This window comes from Esox lucius, chromosome 7 (genome assembly GCF_011004845.1).
Source record: "Esox lucius isolate fEsoLuc1 chromosome 7, fEsoLuc1.pri, whole genome shotgun sequence".
NCBI lineage: Eukaryota > Metazoa > Chordata > Actinopteri > Esociformes > Esocidae > Esox > Esox lucius.
In genome coordinates, this window is record NC_047575.1 from 42,349,201 (window position 1) to 42,375,035 (window position 25,835).

The 25,835-nt window shown below is 45.7% G+C and overlaps 1 protein-coding gene across 3 annotated transcripts in view; it reads left to right on the forward strand.

The window, feature by feature from the left end:
• Positions 1-25,835, forward strand: part of LOC105028498 (replication protein A 70 kDa DNA-binding subunit) — a 52,142-nt gene that overhangs the window by 8,638 nt on the left and 17,669 nt on the right. For all 3 annotated transcript variants that reach the window (XM_010901270.5, XM_020048443.3, XM_034293244.1), the window contains exons 8-14: positions 3,251-3,353; positions 3,961-4,029; positions 8,002-8,061; positions 8,209-8,341; positions 17,144-17,280; positions 19,168-19,316; positions 25,475-25,604. In XM_010901270.5, coding sequence (XP_010899572.2) covers positions 3,251-3,353; positions 3,961-4,029; positions 8,002-8,061; positions 8,209-8,341; positions 17,144-17,280; positions 19,168-19,316; positions 25,475-25,604 — 781 coding nt within the window. The remainder of the gene's footprint in view (positions 1-3,250; positions 3,354-3,960; positions 4,030-8,001; positions 8,062-8,208; positions 8,342-17,143; positions 17,281-19,167; positions 19,317-25,474; positions 25,605-25,835) is intronic.

The window sequence follows — 25,835 nt, forward strand, 5'->3', positions numbered from 1 at the left end:
AATCTGATGTGTGTATGAACACCTTATATGTGCGCGCGTGTGTGCGCGTTAGCCTAATCCCCATCAAGATTGTGTGTCTCAGTCAAATTGTTTTCTGTATGTTTTAGCGTTAACGGATTATGTTTCAAGGTAAGAAAACCAATGCAGGAGTCATTGTTGTATGTTCTCCTTCCCACCAAATGTGAGCAATATGATGGATTCACTTGATCTCTCAGCGGAAAGACCTTTTCTTATGTGGTGTGGTGTGTATCTGCATGGGGTGTGTGTGTCTGTGCCTGTGCCCATGTGCTCACACACATTTATTTTGTGTGTGTGTGTGTGTGTGCACGTGCGCATAAGTTAGTTAACTGTGTGTGTGTGTGTTAATCGATTTACATATAAATGAAATGCAGCGTGTGCTGTGGGCTGGGTGGCTGTAGCAGCAGGCAGGTAGTGTGGGGTTTTATAAGACACTGGTGAGACTCTGATACTGTTATTCAGAATACCACCCACCCTCCCTCACTCCCGGTCTCCCTCCCTTACCTCTCTCCCTGCTTGTCTCCCTCTCTCTTTCTGTCTGTCCCTTCATCCCGCTCCCTGTCTCTCTCCCTGTCTCACTCCCTCTTAATCTCTATTTCCCCCTCTCTCTTTTTCTCTGTCTCGCTGTCCACCTGTATCTCCTGGTTTCATAGCTCCATGTCTCTCTCTTTTTCTCTGTCACGCTGTCCACCTGTATCTCCTGGTTTCATAGCTCCATGTCTCTCTCTTTTTCTCTGTCACGCTGTCCACCTGTATCTCCTGCTTTCATAGCTCCATGTCTCTCTCTTTTTCACTGTCTCGCTGTCCACCTGTATCTCCTGCTTTCATAGCTCCATGTCTCTCTCTTTTTCTCTGTCTCGCTGTCCACCTGTATCTCCTGCTTTCATAGCTCCATGTCTCTCTCTTTTTCTCTGTCTCGCTGTCCACCTGTATCTCCTGCTTTCATAGCTCCATGTCTCTCTCTTTTTCTCTGTCTCGCTATCCACCTGTATCTCCTGCTTTCATAGCTCCATGTCTCTCTCTTTGTCTCTGTCTCGCTGTCCACCTGTATCTCCTGCTTTCATAGCTCCATGTCTCTCTCTTTTTCTCTTTCTTGCTGTCCACCTGTATCTCCTGCTTTCATAGCTCCATCTCTCTCTCTTTTCTCTCTCTGTCTCTTTCTCTACCCCCCCTCACAACCCCATACTCTCCTAAGGGGCTGGGTTTTATTCATTTTTCCTTTCCCAGGTTCTCTGTCCGTGAGGGCAGTTGAAGTCTCCTTCTAACTTTTTTATAAGACACTTCCTGGGTCTTTCTTCCGCTGTCTGGTGTCCACCGTGAGAGGACAGCGAACTGAGAAACTTGCTCTTCTTCATATGACTTCTGAAGGGTCATTATATGTTCAAGACCTCTGCGCTGCGATTACACGCAATGCTGACTATTTGAACTACTGAATGCTGTGACTGAGAGACTGTGCTTTGTTTCTGTTTGTCTGTCTGTTTGTGGGTGTGTATAGTGTTATCCATCTCCTCCAGTACCAGGAACAGTTTGAAAGCAGTAATGGTTATTTAGCTGCAGTAAAGCCTGCAGCCTCTCCTCTCTTATCCACGTTGAACAGGGTGACAGGAAGAGACACAAACACACACACACACACAGAGCTGTACTCATGATAGGGTTTAATGTCTTGGAGAGTTATGGTTTGAATTTTCTCCAACTGCTCAATTATAAACAATAGCGGTGAAACAGCAGACCGCTGCACAAACACAACCCATTCTGCTGTGGTGTAAAGCTGCACTTTGGGATTTCGCTGTCAGCAAAATGCCAGCCCCACCACTTGCTTTGGAATCCATCTGAGGGTTGGCTGTAGGCAGCTGGAGAAATGTAGTCTCACCGGAACACAGCTTTCCGGTTACCGAATCTCAGATTTCCCCTTTTAAAGAATGGATTTTAAAGTTCCCAGATCCCAAATTGCCTCAGTAAATAATGGATGCCCAAAACTCATCATTTTGGAAAACACTCAAGCACCTACTGGGTGTGTGCCAAATGACACCTTACTCCCTACTGGGTGTGTGCCAAATGACACCTTACTCCCTACTGGGTGTGTGCCAAATGACACCCTACTCCCTACTGGGTGTGTGCCAAATGACACCTTACTCCCTACTGGGTGTGTGCCAAATGACACCTTACAACCTACTGGGTGTGTGCCAAATGACACCTTACTCCCTACTGGGTGTGTGCCAAATGACACCTTACTCCCTACTGGGTGTGTGCCAAATGACACCTTACTCCCTACTGGGTGTGTGCCAAATGACACCTTACTCCCTACTGGGTGTACTGCTTTTAACCTGGTCCACTACGGGAGTAGGGTGTCATTTAGGGCTCATACCTTCTGACGGCATCAGCGGCGTCTGGGAAACAAATTTAGACAAAGGTAACACAGTGCGTGTCGGAGGTGAGAATGTTGTTTTCTAATTGTTTTGCTTTCTACGTGTTCTATTACTCTTGTGTCAGAATAGCACTATGGGTGTGATGGGATATTTTCTTGAACGGAACTCTGTCACAGTTGATTTTACTGGAATTTAACTGGTAGTTTACTGTATGTTGTTCTTTACAATGGTAACGATTGGCTTGTTGCCATAGTTTTCCTGGGGGTGGACTTTTACTACTACTAATACTACTACAAGTACTTTTACTACCGCTACCACTGCACTACTACTATACTATGAAGAAGAAGAAGAAGGAGGAGAAGGAGAAGAAAGAAGAAGAAAGAAATTTATGGTTTTTAATGGGTTGCTAAATGTTTCTGGTAGTCCTATTCATTTCTGTAGATTTCTACTGTATATACTGTACATTTAAGCTTTTTCCACAACCACGTGCTGTTTTGTTTTACTATCCTTGAAGACATATTTTCTACTCTGAAGTATTGTAAAACATTGACAGATGCACGCACACACCAACCACCTTCAGGGGATCCGAAGCATTATTTTATTCCTATTTAAAACCCTGTTTCCCTAAACCCCTTTCCACAAACTTAACCCCAAATGCCCACTTGTATCTTAGACCATAAACCTATCCTTAATTCTAACCCTACCCAAATTCTAACATAAACCTAGCCCAAGGCCTAAATTAGCTATTTTCTTAATGGGGATAGTCAAAATGTGTTTGTATTAAGTGAGAGATTAGGAAGTGCAGCTCAGTTTCCACTGAACTCTGTGGACAGTGTGTGCCAATGGTGTCTCTCTCTTTGTCTCAGATGGACTGTCAGGGTGCGGGTCACCAATAAGAGCAGCATTCGCACCTGGAGCAACTCACGAGGAGAGGGCAAGCTCTTCTCCTTCGAGACTGTGGATGAGAGTGTGAGTACCACTCTCTTGTGTGTGTGTGTTTATGTCAGTGTGTCTGTGTGTGGTTGTGGTTTGTTTGTATTTTGGGAGAGTTTGTGTGTGTTTTAGCATATTTTCTGTCTCTGTCGATGTCTCTGTATGCCAGACATTTCTATCCATTGTTTCTTTGAGATTGACTGGCACTGCTGACAGTTGTGTGTGTGTGTGTGTGTGTCTGTGTGTGTGTGTGTTTATATCCTGACCCTGTCAATCATATTCAGACACACCGTCAGCACAATGTCAGTCAATAGTTCATAGAGGACCTGTGACACACGCACATAAAAGGTGGGTTTTCCTTGCTGGGACCAGAAAACAAAAGAAGCCATGTTCCCTAACCATGACCTCAATGACCTAACATTTCTGCCTAACCTAACCCACAATGCTTGAGCTAAAAATATCCAGAATTATTGCACTGAACCCAATTGTAATGTATACCCTAAACAAATGCCTGAATTATGCTGATTCACTCTCCTGGTGAGGACGTTCGGTCCCCACTCTGTCAGTAACGTGACCACACACACACGGCGTCTTACTCTTGATTGACAAGGTGCTGACAGTGTGTCTGTGCTGTGATTGGCAGGGTGAGATCAAAGTCACGGCCTTCAACAAGGAAGTGGACAAGTTCTTCCCTCTGCTAGAGACAGGCAAGGTGAGTGTGTTTGCTTGAATTGGAGACCACCCTGAAGGGGCACGGTTGAACCAGACGAACGCGGTTGAACCGGACGAACATGGTTGAACCGGACGAACGCGGTTGAACCCGACAAACACGGTTGAACCGGACGAACACGGTTGAACCGGACGAACACGGTTGAACCGGACGAACATGGTTGAACCGGACGAACACGGTTGATCCGGACGAACACGGTTGAACCGGACGAACAAGTTCAGGTAGGTTGTTTAATTGCAATGCAATTAACAGTTTCAACTGTTAGTTACTCGATGTGTTCCTAGCACACGTTTAGGGAGATTTGTTTTTCAGTTGTGAAATACTAATTCTATTTTCCTTATTACTGTATACAATGCTGAATTATCGTAACTGATAGGTTCAAGGGGCCCCTTTATTCGTACATTTACACAAACCCAGAGTTTAAGCTGGTGTGAATGCATTCTATACTGACTGGATTAAGCTGGTTCTAACTACAGAATTGCCTAAACATTTAGGGGATGGGTAAAGTCTGATTAAATATGTTTCAAGCATGTTCATGATCTTACTGTTAAGCCCCTACAAAGCCCAGTGACAGCCAGTTTAACTTAGCAACTCAAAATGAGATCCTCAGCACAGATATAAAACGATTGCCCAACATTTTAACACAGCCAGGGATCCAAAGCATGCCCTCTGAATGGTGGAATTAAATAAATAACTAAATAATTATATATCTAAATGGGCCACAACCTTGTCTGCCCTGGTATCGACAGAAAACTGAGTGGAGGAATGTGAAGCTCATGGGCATGAGAATCCCGTCACATTATTTGGACACCCTTATCTCTCCTTTTAAACGAAGAATGGGGAGATGGGGGGAAAAGTGAGGGAGAGATGGCGAGTGCAAAACGGGCAGAGCAGAGAGTGGGAGAAGAGAAGGCTGCAGGAGGAGAAAGGAAGGAGGAAGGAGAGAGAGGAAGAGGATGAGAGAGAGGAAGAGGAAGGAGAGAGAGGAAGAGGATGAGAGAGAGGAACAGGATGAGAGAGAGGAAGAGGAAGGAGAGAGAGGAAGAGGAAGGAGAGAGAGGAAGAGGATGGAGAGAGAGGTAGGGGAAGAGGAGATAGGAAGGCTGGAGGTAGTGATGGGTGAGGGCTGGGTGAGAGAGCGGAGGAGAGAGAGTGAAGAGAGGGCGGGATGGACTGATGGAATGAAGGTGAAGAATAAAATAAATTGGGTATAAATTGGCCAGTTTTAGCTGAGTCACCCCGCTCCACCTCTATTTCCTGGACTGCTGGAGAGACTCAGGGACTGATGGGTCTGATATGACGGGTCCTTTTACAGGTAAACAGAGTCCTGGAAAGCCTCAATTTGGAACTTCTGTACTTTGACAAATAGTCTAACACCAGCTATTAAGTTACGTTGGTCGGGGCTGGGATTGCATTACTGACAGTGTTCCTTTGCAGCATGGCATAAATTATGCCCCTTTTGCAGTTTTTTGGGGTTGTATTTATTGCTGAGTCCAGCCAGTGACGTTCATGTTTTTGTCAGTCAGCAGACACTCTTATTCTGAGGGACTTAAAGGTGCTATTTGGGTTAAGTGCCGCGCTTAAGGGTACATATAAATTGTTCACCTTGTCAGCCAGAGGATTCGAATTATGATTACTGGCCAATCAATCTCAAACCTAGACTACATGCCCTTCCAGTAGGACTAAATACTGTAGTTCTCCTGACTTTACTTTATAATTTAGGGTTAACCTGCAAAACGTTGTGTTTTTTTAAGTAGAAGTGTTGGTAGCACTATAACGAGATGTCTTTGGAGGAGAATAGCAAATAGAGAAATTACATTATGATCACAAATAGGTGCTAAGTGGAATACAAAAGAATACAAAAATACTTACTCCAGGCATGAGTGTTCTGTGTGTGGGCTGAGGCATAAATACACAAAGGCCTATTAGCTTACCCCTTCATCACGTTGTCAGATTCCCAGTGGAAGATGTTTTTCATTTTAAATGATTGATTTATACCTCCCTCTTTCTATAGATGTATTACATCTTGCGGAGTGCCAAGCAGTCTAACCAATGAGATGAATTGGCATGAAAGAGAAAACCACTGGTGCTAAATGGAAGTGGTCATCAACAATAACAATGCTGAATTTTGTACACATAGAATTAGAGATCCGTTTTGCCATTGAAATTCAGTTAAAATAAATCTTACAAATTATCTCTCCTCTCCCATCTCTGTATTTTCCCTCTCTTCTTTTCCTTCCTTGCATGTCATCTCATTCTCTCCTCTCCCTCCTGTCTCCACCCTCCAGGTGTACTACATCACTCCTCTCCCTCCTGTCTCCACTCTCTCCAGGTGTACTACATCACTCCTCTCCCTCCTGTCTCCACTATCTCCAGGTGTACTACATCACTCCTCTCCCTCCTGTCTCCACTCTCTCCAGGTGTACTACATCACTCCTCTCCCTCCTGTCTCCACTCTCTCCAGGTGTACTACATCACTCCTCTCCCTCCTGTCTCCACCCTCCAGGTGTACTACATCACTCCTCTCCCTCCTGTCTCCACTCTCTCCAGGTGTACTACATCACTCCTCTCCCTCCTGTCTCCACTCTCTCCAGGTGTACTACATCACTCCTCTCCCTCCTGTCTCCACTCTCTCCAGGTGTACTACATCACTCCTCTCCCTCCTGTCTCCACTCTCTCCAGGTGTACTACATCACTCCTCTCCCTCCTGTCTCCACTCTCTTCAGTTGTACTACATCACTCCTCCCCCTCCTGTCTCCACTACCTCCAGGTGTACTACATCACTCCTCTCCCTCCTGTCTCCACTCTCTCCAGGTGTACTACATCACTCCTCTCCCTCCTGTCTCCACTCTCTCCAGGTGTACTACATCACTCCTCTCCCTCCTGTCTCCACTCTCTCCAGGTGTACTACATCACTCCTCTCCCTCCTGTCTCCACTCTCTCCAGGTGTACTACATCACTCCTCTCCCTCCTGTCTCCACTCTCTCCAGGTGTACTACATCACTCCTCTCCCTCCTGTCTCCACTCTCTCCAGGTGTACTACATCACTCCTCTCCCTCCTGTCTCCACTCTCTCCAGGTGTACTACATCACTCCTCTCCCTCCTGTCTCCACCCTCCAGGTGTACTACATCACTCCTCTCCCTCCTGTCTCCACTCTCTCCAGGTGTACTACATCACTCCTCTCCCTCCTGTCTCCACTCTCTCCAGGTGTACTACATCACTCCTCTCCCTCCTGTCTCCACTCTCTCCAGGTGTACTACATCACTCCTCTCCCTCCTGTCTCCACTCTCTCCAGGTGTACTACATCACTCCTCTCCCTCCTGTCTCCACTCTCTTCAGGTGTACTACATCACTCCTCCCCCTCCTGTCTCCACTATCTCCAGGTGTACTACATCACTCCTCTCCCTCCTGTCTCCACTCTCTCCAGGTGTACTACATCACTCCTCTCCCTCCTGTCTCCACTCTCTCCAGGTGTACTACATCACTCCTCTCCCTCCTGTCTCCACTCTCTCCAGGTGTACTACATCACTCCTCTCCCTCCTGTCTCCACTCTCTCCAGGTGTACTACATCACTCCTCTCCCTCCTGTCTCCACCCTCCAGGTGTACTACATCACTCCTCTCCCTCCTGTCTCCACTCTCTCCAGGTGTACTACATCACTCCTCTCCCTCCTGTCTCCACTCTCTCCAGGTGTACTACATCACTCCTCTCCCTCCTGTCTCCACTCTCTCCAGGTGTACTACATCACTCCTCTCCCTCCTGTCTCCACTCTCTCCAGGTGTACTACATCACTCCTCTCCCTCCTGTCTCCACTCTCTCCAGGTGTACTACATCACTCCTCCCCCTCCTGTCTCCACTCTCTCCAGGTGTACTACATCACTCCTCTCCCTCCTGTCTCCACTCTCTCCAGGTGTACTACATCACTCCTCTCCCTCCTGTCTCCACTCTCTCCAGGTGTACTACATCACTCGGGGGAAGTTAAAGGTGGCCAACAAGCAGTACTCCACCCTGAAGGTAACCTCCCTACTAATGATAGTGACTAATGGTTGTGAAATGGCTATTGTCATTATTCGTCAATCAATCTCTCCTTTTCTCTCTGCTCCCCTTCACCTTCTATGTCACTCGCCCTCTGTCGGTCTCACTTTCCCTCCCTCTCTGAAGAATGACTACGAGATGACACTACACAGTGAGACGTCTATCTTACCCTGCACAGACGATCAGGGCTTACCCATGGTGCAGTGCGACTTTGTACCCATCTCTCAGCTGGAGCACAGGGACAAGGACGCCATCATCGGTGAGAGAAGGTGGAGGTGGTGGAGATGGGTGGAGAGAGAGGGTGGAAGAGGTGGAGGTGGGTGGGATGGTGGTGGTGGCAGGGTGGATCGTGTCGGAGGCAGAATGGATGATGGGTGAGACAAAGTAGATCGGGGTGGAGGTAGAGTCAATGGGATGGTGGATGGGGGGATGAGGGGCGGAGGCAGGGGGGATGAGGGGTAGAGGCAGGGTAGATTGCGGTGGAGGCAGGGTGGATCGGGGGTGGATCCAGGGTGGATCGGGTGGAGGCAGGGGGAGTGAGGGGTGGAGGCAGGGTAGATTGGGGTAGAGGCAGGGTAGATTGGGGTGGAGGCAGGGTGGATCGGGGGTGGATCCAGGGTGGATCGGGTGGAGGCAGGGGGAGTGAGGGGTGGAGGCAGGGTAGATTGGGGTAGAGGCAGGGTAGATTGGGGTGGAGGCAGGGTGGATCGGGGGTGGATCCAGGGTGGATCGGGTGGAGGCAGGGGGAGTGAGGGGTGGAGGCAGGGTGGATCGGGGGTGGATCCAGGGTGGATCGGGTGGAGGCAGGGGGAGTGAGGGGTGGAGGCAGGGTGGATCGGGGGTGGATCCAGGGTGGATCGGGTGGAGGCAGGGGGAGTGAGGGGTGGATCCAGGGTGGATCGGGTGGAGGCAGGGGGAGTGAGGGGTGGAGGCAGGGTGGAAAACCTTGATACTGACGTTATTCACCAGACGTGACAAAAAAATCAAGTAGTACGCTCCACTAACGACGTTACATCCTCCCGTCTTTCCTAACGTCCTTCCAAACGTCACCAGAAACACTGCGTTTTGCCCCGGCCTGCTAGGATCTTCCGGAGGGTTCACGTGAAGCCACCAGCCACCTACGACGGTTTAGTTTCAAACTGATAAGAACAAATAAACCCTCCCTCTCTCTCTCTCTCGCTGTCATTTCTCTGTCAATCTCTGTTCCTCCCTACTCCCACCTCCATATATTGTCATTCACCCCTTCCTCTCTCCTGCCCTCCCTCCTCTACCCCCCCCCTCCTCCTGAGTAGTTAAATAGTTGATTAGCAGTGTGTAATAAGAGCCTTCACCTGCTCCTGTGGTGATAATGGAGAGTTCAGAAGTAGATGACATCGTAATAAGCATAATAAAATTACACCCGCGCACACGTGCTCACACGCTCATTTTAAATGCTTTATTCGAGTCCACAAATCGTATTAGCTGAACAAGGGATTCAAACATTCAGGACATAGGTATCCGGACATCAGTTGGTCCCGGAGGCTTGTCTCCAGTGGGTGAGGCTGCCCATGACCACAGACACATAGAGGTATTGGGGTTCTATAAGCCGCGTTTGTACCGCAGGAACATTTCCCAGGAATTAGGGACCTTTCGAGGAACGCACTGCGTATCCGACGCAGGGTCAAGGGCCTAGATGATGTTCTGGGGACTTTATTTTACCCCCCAAACGGTCCCCTGGTGGGGGGGGGGGGGGTAGTACTGTCACAAAGTACCAGGACTTTGGGGGGTGGGGGTCGCAGTGCTGAACGTTTCTGATTGGAGCAGAGGCAAAAGACAAGGAGACACTGCCCATGGGTTAATTGCATTAAGCAATCGTACAAATGTTTTCGTTACACGGTTACAGGAGACGTTTAATATATGCATTATTTCATGGGAATGAATGTCCTAGATATATATTCACATATATTCCTGGGCGTATAATCGGTTGCATGGTAACGTCAGTCATCCGACTAATGTTGTTAGGATGTTGTTTCAAGTATGATATTCTTTCATTAGTAAATCTTTAGGCTTTGTTCCTTAGGCAGAACATGCATACATTTCAACTATTCCAGCAGCCAATATCAATCGTACACAATATATGTGTATTGACTCCAACAATTCATTATTTGTGCAAAATAATGTTGTTTCATGCTAACGTGAAATTATAAAATCTACCAACTCTGCCAAATGTGCTTACCCAGATATTGCCTTCTTAAGAATTTCTAGATTTGGAGCAGGTAGTTAAATACACCTTCAATTTCCTTGGAGCTCCTAATTTAATTTAAAATCTGCAAGTGATTGGTCTCCAAACGGTATTGTTTGTGTTGTATTTAGAGGTGCGACACAAATGCTGGGTGGATAATTTAAGTGACTAGGGAGCTTATTTTGCACTTGTTTCTCGTGTGAAGCAGACAGACACCGTATTTTATTCAGACAGCAACCTAAAGTGCATTTGATATGATAAACGCCAAAGAGAACCAGCATGCATTATCCATTCACATAAACACCACCAACGATGGAGTTCAGGCCTTGTTGAGTGTTTATGCTGAAACGGCGATCCGTAATGATGAGGTGTATGCAATAATATCCTGAGGTGAACATTATTCACACCGAGAAACAGTGCCGGGAGAAGCTTAAAAAATTAAAACAAGTTGTTAGTTGTTATTTATACCTGTGTTTTGCACATTTGTATTTTGCACCTACATTTTTGGAGATAAATGAATAGTTGTGAAACCAAATATGTGTGCATTGTGAAAACAGAAGAACCACACACTGTCTCGCTTACTGCTGAAATATTCATTAAATCAAAACAGATAAAGAACAAAACGTGTTTATCAGCGGTGGCGTGAATCTGTCCCAGTCATCACACGTTCAATTTCCGCAGTAGCTGGTAACATCTGTTAATGCTTCGCTTTGAGTCCAGCATTTCGGCCATTTTGACTCCGCTTGGCCACTACAGCTCGCCTCTTCCACCGCTGACTCAGTGACCACATTTGGAAACCAGTAAATCAGGATCAGCAGCAGCACAACTTGAATCTCTTGCCTGGGTCCCGTGCTGCTGCAGTGTCACAGTGATAATAACGATGGCTGTCCATCGCTTCGTGTGGCGTATGGTGCAAACATCAATGTGAGAACACACATCAGGGGACTCATGTGCCGACTCTTCGCAGGTCTTTAGACCGCGGTGGAAATGCACACAACACTGGGCTGAAGGAACCTTTTGGTTCCTTGGAAAGTAATTCCTGGGACTAAAAGTTTTTTTTGGCAGAAACTGACACTACCCGGGACTCTCTAATATGGGTCCCGGATACTCCTGTTGACATCCCAGTTTGTTCCAGTGTGGTATGTAGGGCTTATAATCCAGCTTGTCAGCAGAGGTCAGCAGAGGTCAGCAGAGGTCGCCTCCACGTTGCAGTCCAATGAGTAGCCCCCTTTTCACTGAGGGCAACATGCTCTGACCTCCCCCCAGGACAACAACGTCACACGTTGGTTGTCCAGGTAACACATTATTTGTGTCGAAACCAACTTCCTCTTACACGTGGATGGGTGTAGTTGGTGATTGATGATCATGAAGATGGACAACAGACTTCCCCATATTTGACTCAACTAGAACGCCAATGGTTCTTGGTTTTTGGGGGTTTTAGGTAGAACCTGTTACCCCACTTTAACTGTAAAGGTGAATGTGAGAACGCCAATGAGTGGGAAACTGAGTGGTCAGAACAGTCCAGATCAGTGAGTTTCCACTACAGTCTGAGACCAGGCCAGTGCAGTGAGTTTCCTCTACAGTCTGAGACCAGGCCAGTGCAGTGAGTTTCCTCTACAGTTTGAGACCAGTCCAGATCAGTGAGTTTCCACTACAGTCTGAGACCAGGCCAGTGCAGTGAGTTTCCTCTACAGTTTGAGACCAGGCCAGTGCAGTGAGTTTCCTCTACAGTCTGAGACCAGGCCAGTGCTGTCATACAGTGGGGAGAACAAGTATTTGATTAACTGCTGATTTTGCAGGTTTTCCCACTTACAAAGCATGTAGAGGTCTATAATATTTATCATAGATACTCTTCAACTGTGAGTGACGGAATCTAAAACAAAAATCCAGAAAATCACATTGTATGATTTTTAAGTTATTAATTTGCTTTTTATTGCATGACATAAGTATTTGATACATCAGAAAAGCATAACTTAATATTTGGTACAGAAACCTTTGTTTGCAATTACAGAGATCATACGTTTCCTGTAGTTTTTGACCAGGCACACACTGCAGCAGGGATTTTGGCCCACTCCTCCATACAGACCTCCAGATCCTCTAGGTTTCTTGGCTGTCACTGGGCAATACAGACTTTCAGCTCCCTCCAAAGATTTTACATTAGGTTCAGGTCTGGAGACTGGCTAGGCCACTCCAGGACCTTGAGATGCTTCTTACAGAGCCACTCCTTAGTTGGCCTGGCTGTGTGTTTCGTTGTCATGCTAGAAGACCCAGCCACGACCCATCTTCAATGCTCTTACTGAGGGAAGGAGGTTGTTGGCCAAGATCTCGCGATACATGGCCCCATCCATCCTCCCCTCAATACGGTGCAGACGTCCTGTTCCCTTTGCAGAAAAGCATCCCCAAAAAATGATGTTTCCACCTCCATGCTTCACGGTTGGGATGGTGTTCTTGGGGTTGTACTCATCCTTCTTCTTCCTCCAAACATGGTGGAGTTTAGACCAAAAAGCTACATTTTTGTCTCATCAGACCACATGACCTTCTCCCATTCCTCCTCTGGATCATCCAGATGGTCATTGGCAAACTTCAGACGGGCCTGGACATGCAATGGCTTGAGCAGGGGGAACTTGCATGCGCTGCAGGATTTTAATCCATGACGGCGTAGTGTGTTACTAATGGTTTTCTTTGAGACTGTGGTCCCAGCTCTCTTCAGGTCATTGACCAGGTCCTGCCGTGTAGTTCTGGGCTGATCCCTCACCTTCCTCATGATCATTGATGCCCCACTAGGTGAGATCTTGCATGGAGCCCCAGACCGAGGGAGATTGACCATCATCTTGAACTTCTTCCATTTTCTAATAATTGGCCAACAGTTGTTGCCTTCTCACCTAGCTGCTTGCCTATTGTCCTGTAGCCCATCCCAGCCTTGTGCAGGTCTACAATTTTATCCCTGATGTCCTTACACAGCTCTCTGGTCTTGGCCATTGTGGAGAGGTTGGAGTCTGTTTGATTGTATGGACAGGTGTCTTTTATACAGGTAATGTGTTCAAACAGGTGCAGTTAATACAGGTAATGAGTGGAGAACAGGAGGGCTTCTTAAAGAAAAACTAACAGGTCTGTGAGAGATTTCTTACTGGTTGGTAGGTGATCAAATACTTATGTCATGCAATAAAATGCAAATTAATTATTTAAAAATCATACAATGTGATTCTTTGGATTTTTGTTTTAGATTCTGTCACTCACAGTTGAAGAGTACCTATTATAAAAATTACAGACCTTTACATGCTTTGTAAGTAGGAAAACCTGCAAAATCGGCAGTGTATCAAATACTTGTTCTCCCCATTGTAGCTGCAACCACCTGATGCCAAGGTGGGATGTTAGATGAGGTGTCTCATCAGGTGTAACAGGATCCTCCAGGGCCACGCAGGTCTGACGCAGCCTCATCGAAGACAGTGACTGGCTCGGGTTGGGGGTCAGTTCGTGCCTGTCTGAGTTCTACTCCAGTCTGGCTGTACAGGTCATTGAGGTCAGATTGCAGAGCCTGGGGCACGAGTGACCACTTCTCCGCTAGCATGAAGAACTCTGGGGGCGTTTCACTATACTTAGCTTTCCCCTCTCTTTTCTCCTCTCTCCCTCTCCTCTCTCTCCTCTTTCTCCTCTCTCTCCCACTCCTCTCTCTCCTCTCTCTCCTCTCTCTCCTCTCTCTCCTCTCTCTCCCCCTCCTCTCTCTCTTCTCTCTCCTCTCTCCCTCTCCTCTCTCTCCTCTTTCTCCTCTCTCTCTCCTCTTTCTCCTCTCTCTCCCTCTCCTCTCTCTCCTCTTTCTCCTCTCTCCCTCTTCTCTTCCTCCTCTCTCTCCCTCTCCTCTCTCTCCTCTTTCTCCTCTCTCCCTCTCCTCTCTCTCCTCTCTCCCTCTCCTCTCTCTCCTCTTTCTCCTCTCTCTCCTCTTTCTCCCCTCTCTCCTCTTTCTCCTCTCTCCCTGTCCTCTCTCTCCTCTCTCCTTCTCCTCTCTCTCCTCTCTCTCCTCTTTCTCCTCTCTCTCTCCTCTCTCTCCTCTTCTCCTCTCTCCTCTCCCTCTCCTCTTTTTCCTCTCTCTCCCTCTCCTCTCTCTCCTCTTTCTCCTCTCTCTCTCCTCTCTCTCCTCTTTCTCCTCTCTCCTCTCCCTCTCCTCTTTTTCCTCTCTCTCCCTCTCCTCTTTCTCCTCTCTCTCTCCTCTCTCTCCTCTTTCTCCTCTCTCCTCTCCCTCTCCTCTTTTTCCTCTCTCTCCCTCTCCTCTCTCTCCTCTTTCTCCTCTCTCTCCTCTCTCTCCTCTCTCTCCCCCTCCTCTCTCTCTTCTCTCTCCTCTCTCCCTCTCCTCTCTCTCCTCTTTCTCCTCTCTCTCTCCTCTTTCTCCTCTCTCTCCCTCTCCTCTCTCTCCTCTTTCTCCTCTCTCCCTCTTCTCTTCCTCCTCTCTCTCCCTCTCCTCTCTCTCCTCTTTCTCCTCTCTCCCTCTCCTCTCTCTCCTCTCTCCCTCTCCTCTCTCTCCTCTTTCTCCTCTCTCTCTCCTCTTTCTCCCCTCTCTCCTATTTCTCCTCTCTCCCTGTCCTCTCTCCCTCTCCTCTCTCTCCTCTTTCTCCTCTCTTTCTCCTCTCTCTCCTCTTTCTCCTCTCTCTCTCCTCTCTCTCCTCTTCTCCTCTCTCCTCTCCCTCTCCTCTTTTTCCTCTCTCTCCCTCTCCTCTCTCTCCTCTTTCTCCTCTCTCTCCTCTCTCTCCTCTTTCTCCTCTCTCCTCTCCCTCTCCTCTTTTTCCTCTCTCTCCCTCTCCTCTTTCTCCTCTCTCTCTCCTCTCTCTCCTCTTTCTCCTCTCTCCTCTCCCTCTCCTCTTTTTCCTCTCTCTCCCTCTCCTCTCTCTCCTCTTTCTCCTCTCTCTCCTCTTTCTCCTCTCTCCTCTCCCTTTCCTCTTTTTCCTCTCTCTCCCTCTCCTCTCTCCTCTTTCTCCTCTCTTTCTCCTCTATTTCTCCTCTCTCTCCTCTTTCTCCTCTCTCTCCTCTTTCTCCTCTCTCTCTCCTCTCTCTCCTCTCTCTCCTCTTTCTCCTCTCTCCCTGTCCTCTCTCTCCCTCTCCTCTTTCTCCTCTCTTTCTCCTCTCTCTCCTCTCTCTCCTCTCTCTCTCCTCTCTCTCCTCTTTCTCCTCTCTCCTCTCCCTCTCCTCTTTTTCCTCTCTCTCCCTCTCCTCTCTCTCCTCTTTCTCCTCTCTCTCCTCTTTCTCCTTTCTCCTCTCCCTTTCCTCTTTTTCCTCTCTCTCCCTCTCCTCTCTCTCCTCTTTCTCCTCTCTCTCCCTCTCCTCTCTCCTCTTTCTCCTCTCTCTCCCTCTCCTCTCTCTCCTCTATCTCTCTCCTCTCCTTCTTTCTCTTTCCCCTCATCTAGCTCTCCTCTTTGCTTTCTCCGTCCCCTCTGCTTACTCACTTTCTCCCTTCCCTTTTCCTCTAACCCTTGTTTTCAGTCTCCCCCCTCCCATATTCCCTCCCTCCTGTGTAGTTAAATATTTGATTAACAGTTTGTAATAAGAATCGTCACCTGTTCCCATGGCGATAATTAAGTTCAGAGTTAGATTACATCTTCTCAATCATAATAAAATTACCCACACCCACACCCACACATTTCGGTTTACCATCCTTGTGAGGACGGCAAAAAAAAAAAAATCCATTCAAAAATGGGTTTAAGCAAAACCCTTGCCTTGACGTCTAAACCTTACCCCTCATCCTAACCCCATTTGTAGTGCTCTAAACCTGGCCCTAATCCTAACCCTAACCCCATTTGTAGTGCTTTAAACCTGGCCCTAATCCTAACCCTAACCCCATTTGTAGTGCTTTAAACCTGGCCCTAATCCTAACCCTAACCCCATTTGTAGTGCTCTAAACCTGACCCTAACCCTAACCCCATTTGTAGTGCTCTAAACCTGGCCCTAACCCTAACCCCATTTGTAGTGCTCTAAACCTGGCCCTAACCCTAACCCCATTTGTAGTGCTCTAAACCTGGCCCTAACCCTAACCCCATTTGTAGTGCTCTAAACCTGGCCCTAACCCTAACCCCATTTGTAGTGCTCTAAACCTGGCCCTAACCCTAACCCCATTTGTAGTGCTCTAAACCTGGCCCTAATCCTAATGTAGTCCTGTTCATCACAGGTACCAGCGAAATGTCTCCATAGAGTGGGGACATTATGTGTCTGTCTGTAGATGTGGTAGTTGTCTAAACGATGTCTGTTTGTAGATGTGGTAGATGTCTAACCTCTCTGTCTGTAGATGTGGTAGATGTCTAACCTCTCTGTCTGTAGATGTGGTAGATGTCTAACCTCTCTGTCTGTAGATGTGGTAGATGTCTAACCTCTCTGTCTGTAGATGTGGTAGGTGTCTAACCTCTCTGTTTGTCTGTCTGTCTGTAGATGTGGTAGATGTCTAACCTCTCTGTCTGTAGATGTGGTAGATGTCTAACCTCTCTGTCTGTAGATGTGGTAGATGTCTAACCTCTCTGTCTGTAGATGTGGTAGGTGTCTAACCTCTCTGTTTGTCTGTCTGTCTGTCTGTAGATGTGGTAGATGTCTAACCTCTCTGTCTGTAGATGTGGTAGATGTCTAACCTCTCTGTCTGTAGATGTGGTAGGTGTCTAACCTCTCTGTTTGTCTGTCTGTCTGTCTGTCTGTCTGTCTGTAGATGTGGTAGGTGTCTTACCTCTCTGTCTGTCTGTAGATGTGCTAGGTGTCTAACCCCTCTGTCTGTCTGTCTGTCTGTAGATGTGATCGGTGTCTAACCTCTCTGTCTGTCTGTCTGTAGATGTGATCGGTGTCTAACCTCTCTGTCTGTCTGTCTGTCTGTAGATGTGATCGGTGTGTGTAGGAGTGTGGAGGATGTGAGTCGTTTGACCACTAAGACCAGTAGAGAAGTGTCTAAGAGAGATATTCACCTGATGGACAGCAGCGCCAAGATGGTTACAGTCACCCTGTGGGGAGAGGAGGTGAGACCACACAACACACTGTGTTGTCTCGGCTCTAAACAACGACCCTGGGATTATAGTACAGATTGTCAGATTGTCTCCCCCATCAAAGGGAAACAAAAGTATTTGGACAACTGGCTTCACAGCTGTCTCATTTTAGGCAAATGTGTTTGCGTTATTAGTGGAGGCGTTAGAAAGTTGTCTCTGTCTGGTCTTGATTCTAGGCCAGTTGTTGCTGGTGTCTGACAACACGAGGACCAAAGAGGTGTCAGTGCTGGCCAAGGGGGCTGACACGGTGCAGATAAATCCTAATAAATCAATCAGAGATATAGCCAGAATGTTAGGCGTGCCAAAATCTGCTTTTTGGTACTTTAAGAAGAAAAAAGAAAGCACTGGTTTGTTCAGCAATGGCAAACACACGGCTGGACCAAGGAAGACCTTTACAGTGGATGACAAAAGAATCATCATCGTAATGAAGAATAAAATTGTCAGACATAAACTGGGCAAGTGTGTCTGCCACTGGAGCTGGCTCACCTTTCACGTTAATCAGGTAACTTCTGACGACCGCAGTAGGCTGAATTCTGAAGTGTACAGGAACATTATCTGCTCAGTTTCAAACAAAGGCCTCACAACTCACTGGACACACTTCAAATTGCAGCTGGACAATGACAAAAATGTACTGCTGAAGCAACAAAGGAGTTTTCAGGACCACAAAGGGTAATGTTTTTGCCTGGTCAATTCAATCACCTGGCATGAATCCAGTTGAGCTTCAGTTCCACTTGCTAATAAAAGTTTGAAGGCAAATATTCCCCAAACATACAGGAACTGAAGATTTGCTGCACTGCAGGCCTGGCAGATTTCAGATAGTCATCGAATGCAAAGGATTTGTAAAAACATTAATTTTGACAAGGCTTTAAGTTTATGATAATTTGTCCAATTACTTTTGGTCCCCTAAGATGATGATGCTTTCGAATTTAAATGGCTGTAATTCTTACACATTTAACAGTTTATGGATTTTATATACCCTCTAATCTTGAATCTGACACTCTGAACTTTAACCTCTTTGTCATTGTTGGATTTCAAATCCAGTGTGCTGGAGTACCGAGCCAAACAATAAAAAGTGCTATGTGATGTGATTGTATCTGTAATCTCCATTGACAATCAATGTAGGCCTCCCACTGAGAGGGCGTTACAAACAAAGGACAGCAAATTAAATCAAAATGCCAGTTTGATCATGACCAAAGCAACACATTCAGAACCCTGAAGAGTGTCCTTAGTCAGCCCTTACTCAAACTAAAATAACTATAGGCTACATGTGATCAGACTAGTCCTATGAAATATTCATTTTTAAAAGGTTGGGTAATTAAGACAATCTTGTTTTGTTTATGTAGACTACAAGGGAATTGAAAAAAAATATGGCTGGGCCTAGCAGTGTTTTATTAGGCCTGTTTGTCTTTAGTAATAAATATATTAGGTTGCACCTTTTATTAAAGTCCCGATTTCAATACATGTTCCATAGACAGTAATACCTTGAACCAATGTGTAAAAAAAAAAGTTGTTGTTAGTAGATAATCTGCAATTCTACTGAAACACTTCTGGGACTTTCCAAATAAAGTGTCACCTACTTTGTGCCTTCTGTAACAATTTGTTATTATGTGTAACATCGCTCTGTTATATTGAGCTATCCCCTCCATGAGCACTGTGCAAATGAATAGAATATTCTGTCCATTGTGTTTTGGACAGATCATTGGGAAAGACGAGTTATCTTGTGATTCATTGGATCCTTTGGCTTGTAAAATCTGATGTGCTCAATTAAACATCCCCTGTCTTCGCTCTTCTCCTCTCTCCTTCTCTACTCTTACCTCCTTTTGTCGTCGTCCTCTCCTCCACTTCTCCTCCCCCCTCCAGGCGGAGAGGTTTGATGGGTCATGCCAGCCGGTGGTGGCTGTAAAAGGGGCTCGTGTGTCAGACTTCAGGGGCCGGTCCCTCTCTGCTCTCTTCAGCTCGACAGTCATGGTCAATCCTGACATACCAGAGGCTTACAGGCTGAGGGGATGGTGAGTAATGACTGTAGTGGAAACTATTCAAATACCAAGTACTTTCTCTGGTAGTTGGTTTATAACCCCTGACAGAATTCAGAGATCAGGAGTTATCAGGCAGACATCTTCATTGATGATCGTCAAGCGAACCATCTTAACAGTCAGGAGTTCCCATTTGGCCCGAGTAGCTCTGCCGAAACCCAGTCACACACAAGCTTATATTCCTAAATTCATATGGCCTAATGAATTATGCAACCTAATATGACCTGGAACTGCATTAACCCATGGTTTCTGATAAACTTTGGGACACCTTTAGCTTCCTCCTTCAACCTTCTCCCTGGACTAGAACGTGTTTCACAGTAAGTCATAAACCTACGTCTCAGTTCTAGGTAATGCGTTTTACGACTCTAATCTTCTCAAATGCTTTCCTTTTATCCACCTGCGTCCTGCTCTCTTCACCTCTTGCCCTGTGGTTTTGCATAGAATGAAAATATAATTCTGCACACACCTGAAACAAGCCGTGAATATACTAATGCACACCACACAGAGCATACAATATGCCTTCTTGATTTAGCCATAACATCATACATACACCCACACACACACACACACACACACACACACACAGGCACACACTTATGGACAGCAACAAGACACCCAAGCACACGCTATAAATGTTCACACCTATCCTTAGAAAACCTCACATATGCACATAAACATACTCACCCAGAAACACACACGGACACATTAGTTATAGGAGACAGAAAGACTGGCCTAAATGTATGTACTTATCATTTCTAAACAGTTATCCAACAAATTTGTGTTGTGATTATCGTTTTTGAGATTAGGTTTTGTTGTCATCTTCGCTTAATATCTACTTTGGACGCACAGACTGTTAGGCAAAGGGACGTCTTACATTGGTGTTTTACTATCAGGCATTTGTTTTTGAACAAGGGGCAAAAGCGTAACGTTAAGCGGGACATTCCCACTGTATAAAAAACAACTACACAAATATTATCCTAAAGCAGTGTGACCAGAACAACATGTTAGTTCTGTGCCATAACTCAGCGCTCTGCCACCAGCGTTGCGTACTTGGCCCGCAGTGTTCTCAAAATGGCCGCCGACGTCACGTGTATTGGAGAGATACGCAGGCACATGTCTGTCAGAACCTGCTGGGACTCTGTCAGGATGGGGGGGGACGGGGGGACTGCTTGTTTATTTCACTTTCGTTTATTATTTATTTCACTTGTGTTGGCAATGTAAACATGTGGTTCCCATGCCAATACCGACCCTTTGAATTGACTTGGAGATACAGGGAGAGAGTAGATAAGGGAAGAATGGAAACAAGAACAAACACACTCATGCATACATTAATAGATATTCATATACATGATGCGCGCACACACACACACACACGTACACATATTCATGCCAAGATCAGATTGTTCTTAGCGGTTCTAGCTGAGGGATCTGAATGGTGACTCAGTACCTCGTAAGACTGTTCCCAGCCTCGTTGGAGGTTTCATACTGTGTGTTTCTGTGTGTGTGTGTGTGTGTGTGTGTGTGTGTGTGTCTGTGTCTCTGTGTGTAATCCACACATGTAGAGATGTGAAGAGATTGATTTACACATAGCTGTTGGGTTATTGAGGTAAAGATTAGGGCCAATGACCATGGATTTCAGAGCAAATGCTTCTTCCTTTCTGACCTGCCACATAAACCAGTTTTGTGCAGTCTTTCTGATAGTTGCCTCAAGAGCCATTGATGTTGCCAAGGGGTTCTTGGAGAATGTTATGACCGTCTTTCTAACAGCTCTTAGCTGGAATTTAGTGGAAAGACCTGTCCTATGCAGATTACCAATGTTCTGGAATTTTCTCCATTTGTAGATGCTCCATCAAACAATGGAATGATGTACAAACTGTTTCCAAGTAAAATGGAAATACAAACAGAATGCATTGATGTGCAAATAATTTAAACCCTATGCTCAGTAGAAAACTGCACAAAGACAACATCAAATTTTGAAACTGAAAAACATTATTGATCCTTGAAAAATATATGCTCACTTTGCATTTGATGCCAGCAACATGTTTCAAAAAAGCTGTGACAAGGGCAACAAAAGACTAGAAAAGTTGTGTAATGCTACAAAAAGAAAACACAGTGGAACATCTCACAACTAATTAGGTCAATTGGCAACATGTCAGTAACATGATTGGGTGTTATAGGAGCATCCCAGAGAGGATGAGTCTTTCAGAAGTGAAGATGGGGAGGGGTTCACCACTCTGTGAAAGACTGCATAGGCAAACTAAGATTTTCAGCGTAAAATTGCAAAGAGCTTGTGGATCTTACATCTGCGATAATATCAGATTTAGAGAATCCAGAGAAATCTCTGTATGCATGGGACATGGCCGAGAACCAATATTGGGTGGCTGTGTGGTGGCACATATTACAGCAGCGTGCCTCCACAGTAAAAGAGTCCTGCAGTCCAGACCTGTCCCTTACTGAAAACATGTGGTGCGTTATAAAACAAAAAATAAGATAAAGGAGACACTGAACTGTTGAGCAGCTGAAATCGTATATCAAGCAAGAATGGAAAAACATTTCAACTTTCAAAACTACAACAATTGTTGTCCTCAGTTCCCAAATGCTTACAGTGTTGTTAAAAGAAGAGGAGAGGCAACACAGTAATAAACATGCCTCGTGTTTGAAGCTTGTTGCTGGCATCATATTCAAAATGGGCATATATTTTTCCAAAAACACTAACATTTCTCTGGTTCAGCATGTGACATGTTTTCTTTGTACTGATTTCAATTAAATACGTGGAGGAAAGGATTTGCACATCATTGCATTCTGTTTTTATTTGCATTTTACGCAGTGTCCCAAATTTCGGGAAATGGGGGGTTGTACTTGGAATTGCTTTGAAATGGCTTTGTAACCCCTCCCAGCCTGATGGGCATCAACAACCTTTCTTCAGGACTTCCCTTGGATATGTGGTTAGATCTTGGCTTGATGTGTTTCCCCACAGCCCTATGGTTCAGACCAAACCAGACCACGTTTCTAATCATTACGGAAGGCTGTACCCTCCCCCAGGAGTCCTACCTTACTCTCTAATCACATTCTGATTTGCAGCAGTTTTGGTGCAGCTGATTCAAACTTCAGACATTTTATGTGATGGTGATTAGCGTGAGGACATTGCATTTCTGTTTATTTTAACTGGGTACGTTTGTTTTCTGTGATCTGTTTAGTTAAGTTACATGTACCTTTTTTTAAAGAATGTGTTGTAATTTAGCCCAGATATCAGTGTCAAAATTGGCTAAAAAGAGACAGTGTAGTTACTTTTTCGTGTGTGTGTGGCTGTGTCTGTGGGTCTGTGTGCGCACACACGCTGCATAAGGAATTGTTCCTGTGGGACAAAGTGTGCGTGTATGAATTTGAACAGATATGTGCGTGTTTGTTTTGTGTCATACATGACCGGTGTTGTACCATGTGTGTGTGTGTTGTATATTTTAAATGTGTATTTACCTATAGCTTGAGTTGGAGTCTTTAAGGTGAGTCGTTATTTAATGGTCAGTGTTGCGTCTCATCCCTACAGTAACCAACGCCTCCATCAAACGCCTCCTTTCCTTATCCCTCTCGTTTCTGTCTAATCCTTCTCTTTTTGTCGTCGTTCTGACTCTACCCACCCTTTCTTTCTCACTGTCTCTCTTGCGCTTCAGATCTTTCTTTTAGTTTTTTCCTATTGTCAGTTAGTCGAAGCAGAGTTCATTACAGGATAAATTGATGTTTTTACATGAAAATTATAGCAATTTAAAATGAGAGGGAAGGAGGTCGAGAGGTGGTGTCTGCAAGGTTTCCTGGGGCACTACAGTGCATTGTGGGATTGTTTTGTTCCATGCAGCTGATTTGTTGGATTTATGTAACAAATCACTAATTAATGTAAAGTTGAGTAATTCAGACTCACTGGCTGTTTGGCCAGACAGATTGACAGACGGGTGATGTGGATGACAGAGAGCTTCACAGATGGATGAAGGATAGATGAGAAAATAAACTGATATAAACTGGTATAATTGTATAATGGAATGACAGAACAAAAAGTTGTCAAAAGAAGATAAGTGAAATGGATTGATTGAATTGGGTAACAGTTGAACTGTGCATCAGTGATTTGGGTGGTGTCCCAAATAGCCCGCAATTCCCTATGGTCCTGGTCAGAAATAGTATGCTGTTTAGGGAATAGGCTGTGATTTGGGACGCCGGTGTGCAGATGACAGTACTGATAATGATCAGCACATTAAAGCTCAAGAAATGTGATGCCTTTTGATGTTTAAATACTATCAGAGTTTTGGAAGTTTATGAAGGTGAAACCCCCCCCCCCCCCCACACACACACACACACACACACAGAGGCACATATTCTACACAGAGCCAAAATCACACACACACGAACACACACAATCACGCGCAAAGACAAAGAGATAAACACACAAGCTGGGATGAGTGATATGGATGTGCTGCTGTTCATGGATCATTAAGGACAGTACGTTCTCAACTATGTTTGTGTTTCTCATTTACTGCAATCATCCCTCTTTATGTCTCTTTCACTCCCTCCGTCTCTCCCAGTCCTCTTCTCCACACTCTCACCCTCTTTCTCCTCGTTTGTTTACTCCCTCCCTTTCTTGTCTGCTTTGTCTCTTCTCTACCTTTGTCCTCTTTCTGTCCCTCTCTCTTTTTCTCTCTATTTCTCCATGTCCATTTTCTCTCTCGTCTCAATTACATTTCAATATAAAGGTTTAATTTCCTGGTTTTTTTCTTCTTCTTTGCATTGCGAAGCAAATTCTTTGTAACGTTACACAATATACGCAAAAGCTTTAAAAGGATTAACGCTTTAGATTATTTGCCATCTACAGTGTTGTAACAATGTAAAAACAGTTCAGTCATCAGTGACAAGGAAGAAGATACAGATGTCCCAACTCTCTGTGGTAACTAAAGATCCCACCATACTCACTGCACAAGTAGGACTTTACCCCGACGCCCTGGCAAAATTCCCAAACAGGCCCTCGTGTCATCATGTCCACCTCTCTCCATATCAAAGCCATACTCACTGAGTCCGGACGTAGTCATGGTGTTGGTCGGTCACACTGGTCAGGTGTCCAGCCCCTATGAAGTCTTTGTTTATAGCTGGTTAGAGACAGAAGATCTAGGTTCTGCTGAAGGCCCTCCCTGGTTGGAGACAAGATCCAGGTTCTGCTGAAGGCCCTCCCTGGTGGGAGACAGAAGATCTAGGTTCTGCTGAAGGCCCTCCCTGGTTGGAGACAAGATCTAGGTTCTGCTGAAGGCCCTCTCTGGTGGGAGACAAAATATCTAGGTTCTGCTGAAGGCCCTCCCTGGTTTGAGACAAGATCTAGGTTCTGCTGAAGGCCCTCCCTGGTGGGAGACAAAATATCTAGGTTCTGCTGAAGGCCCTCCCTGGTTGGAGACAGAAGATCTAGGTTCTGCTGAAGGCCCTCCCTGGTGGGAGACAGAATATCTAGGTTCATCTGAAGGCCCTCCCTGGTTTGAGACAAGATCTATGTTCTGCTGAAGGCCCTCCCTGGTGGGAGACAAAATATCTAGGTTCTGCTGAAGGCCCTCCCTGGTGGGAGACAGAATATCTAGGTTCTGCTGAAGGCCCTCCCTGGTTTGAGACAAGATCTAGGTTCTGCTGAAGGCCCTCCCTGGTTTGAGACAAGATCTGTTTGGAGACAGAAGCACCAGATCATCTGCAAACAGCAGACGTTAGAGTTCCAAGTGCAGTAAGGCTCTGTTGACATTTCATTGCCACTTCATTAATATCTCCTACTCTTTGGAAAGAGGAGGGCTAAAGCTGTGTCACTGTCTCATCCCCAGGCTTCCAGAGAAGAAGTCTGGGTGTTTTTTAATGTTATTGTAACTGGCACACTTATTGTTTGTGTGCAAATACTTTATAATGTTATTTCCCTGCAAAAAAACACTTTCCGTTCATTTATACAGTACTGTTTACAGATTACAGTACTGATATCATCGGTGTATTCCGTTTACAGTATTCAGTTATCATCGGTATATTCAGTTTACAGTACTCAGTTATCTCCCTGTGTTTTAAGCTACACACTATTATGATTCAACTGTGTTTTATTATTTCTGTCTGTATGTGTGTGTGTTTGTGTGTAGGTTTGATAAGGAGGGTTATGCCCTGGCCGGCCAATCATTGACTGAGATGAGGTCTAGGGGAGGCGGAGCCAACACCTGCTGGAAAACACTGAGCGACGTCACAACTGAACAACTGGGGCAGGGAGATAAGGTACACACATACACACATCAATCGCTCACACACACGCACAAACATACACGCCTATATTACCAACAGTGGACTGTCAGGCTACACTGACTATTTCTGGTCATTTAAAAATTACAAAAATAGAAAAGAACATTTACTTGTAAGATATTTTTTATAATATTACTGAAAATAGGATTTTTCATGTTTAAAAAAAAAATTGCCAAGAGGGGACTTGCATCCCTAAGCCATGTCTGC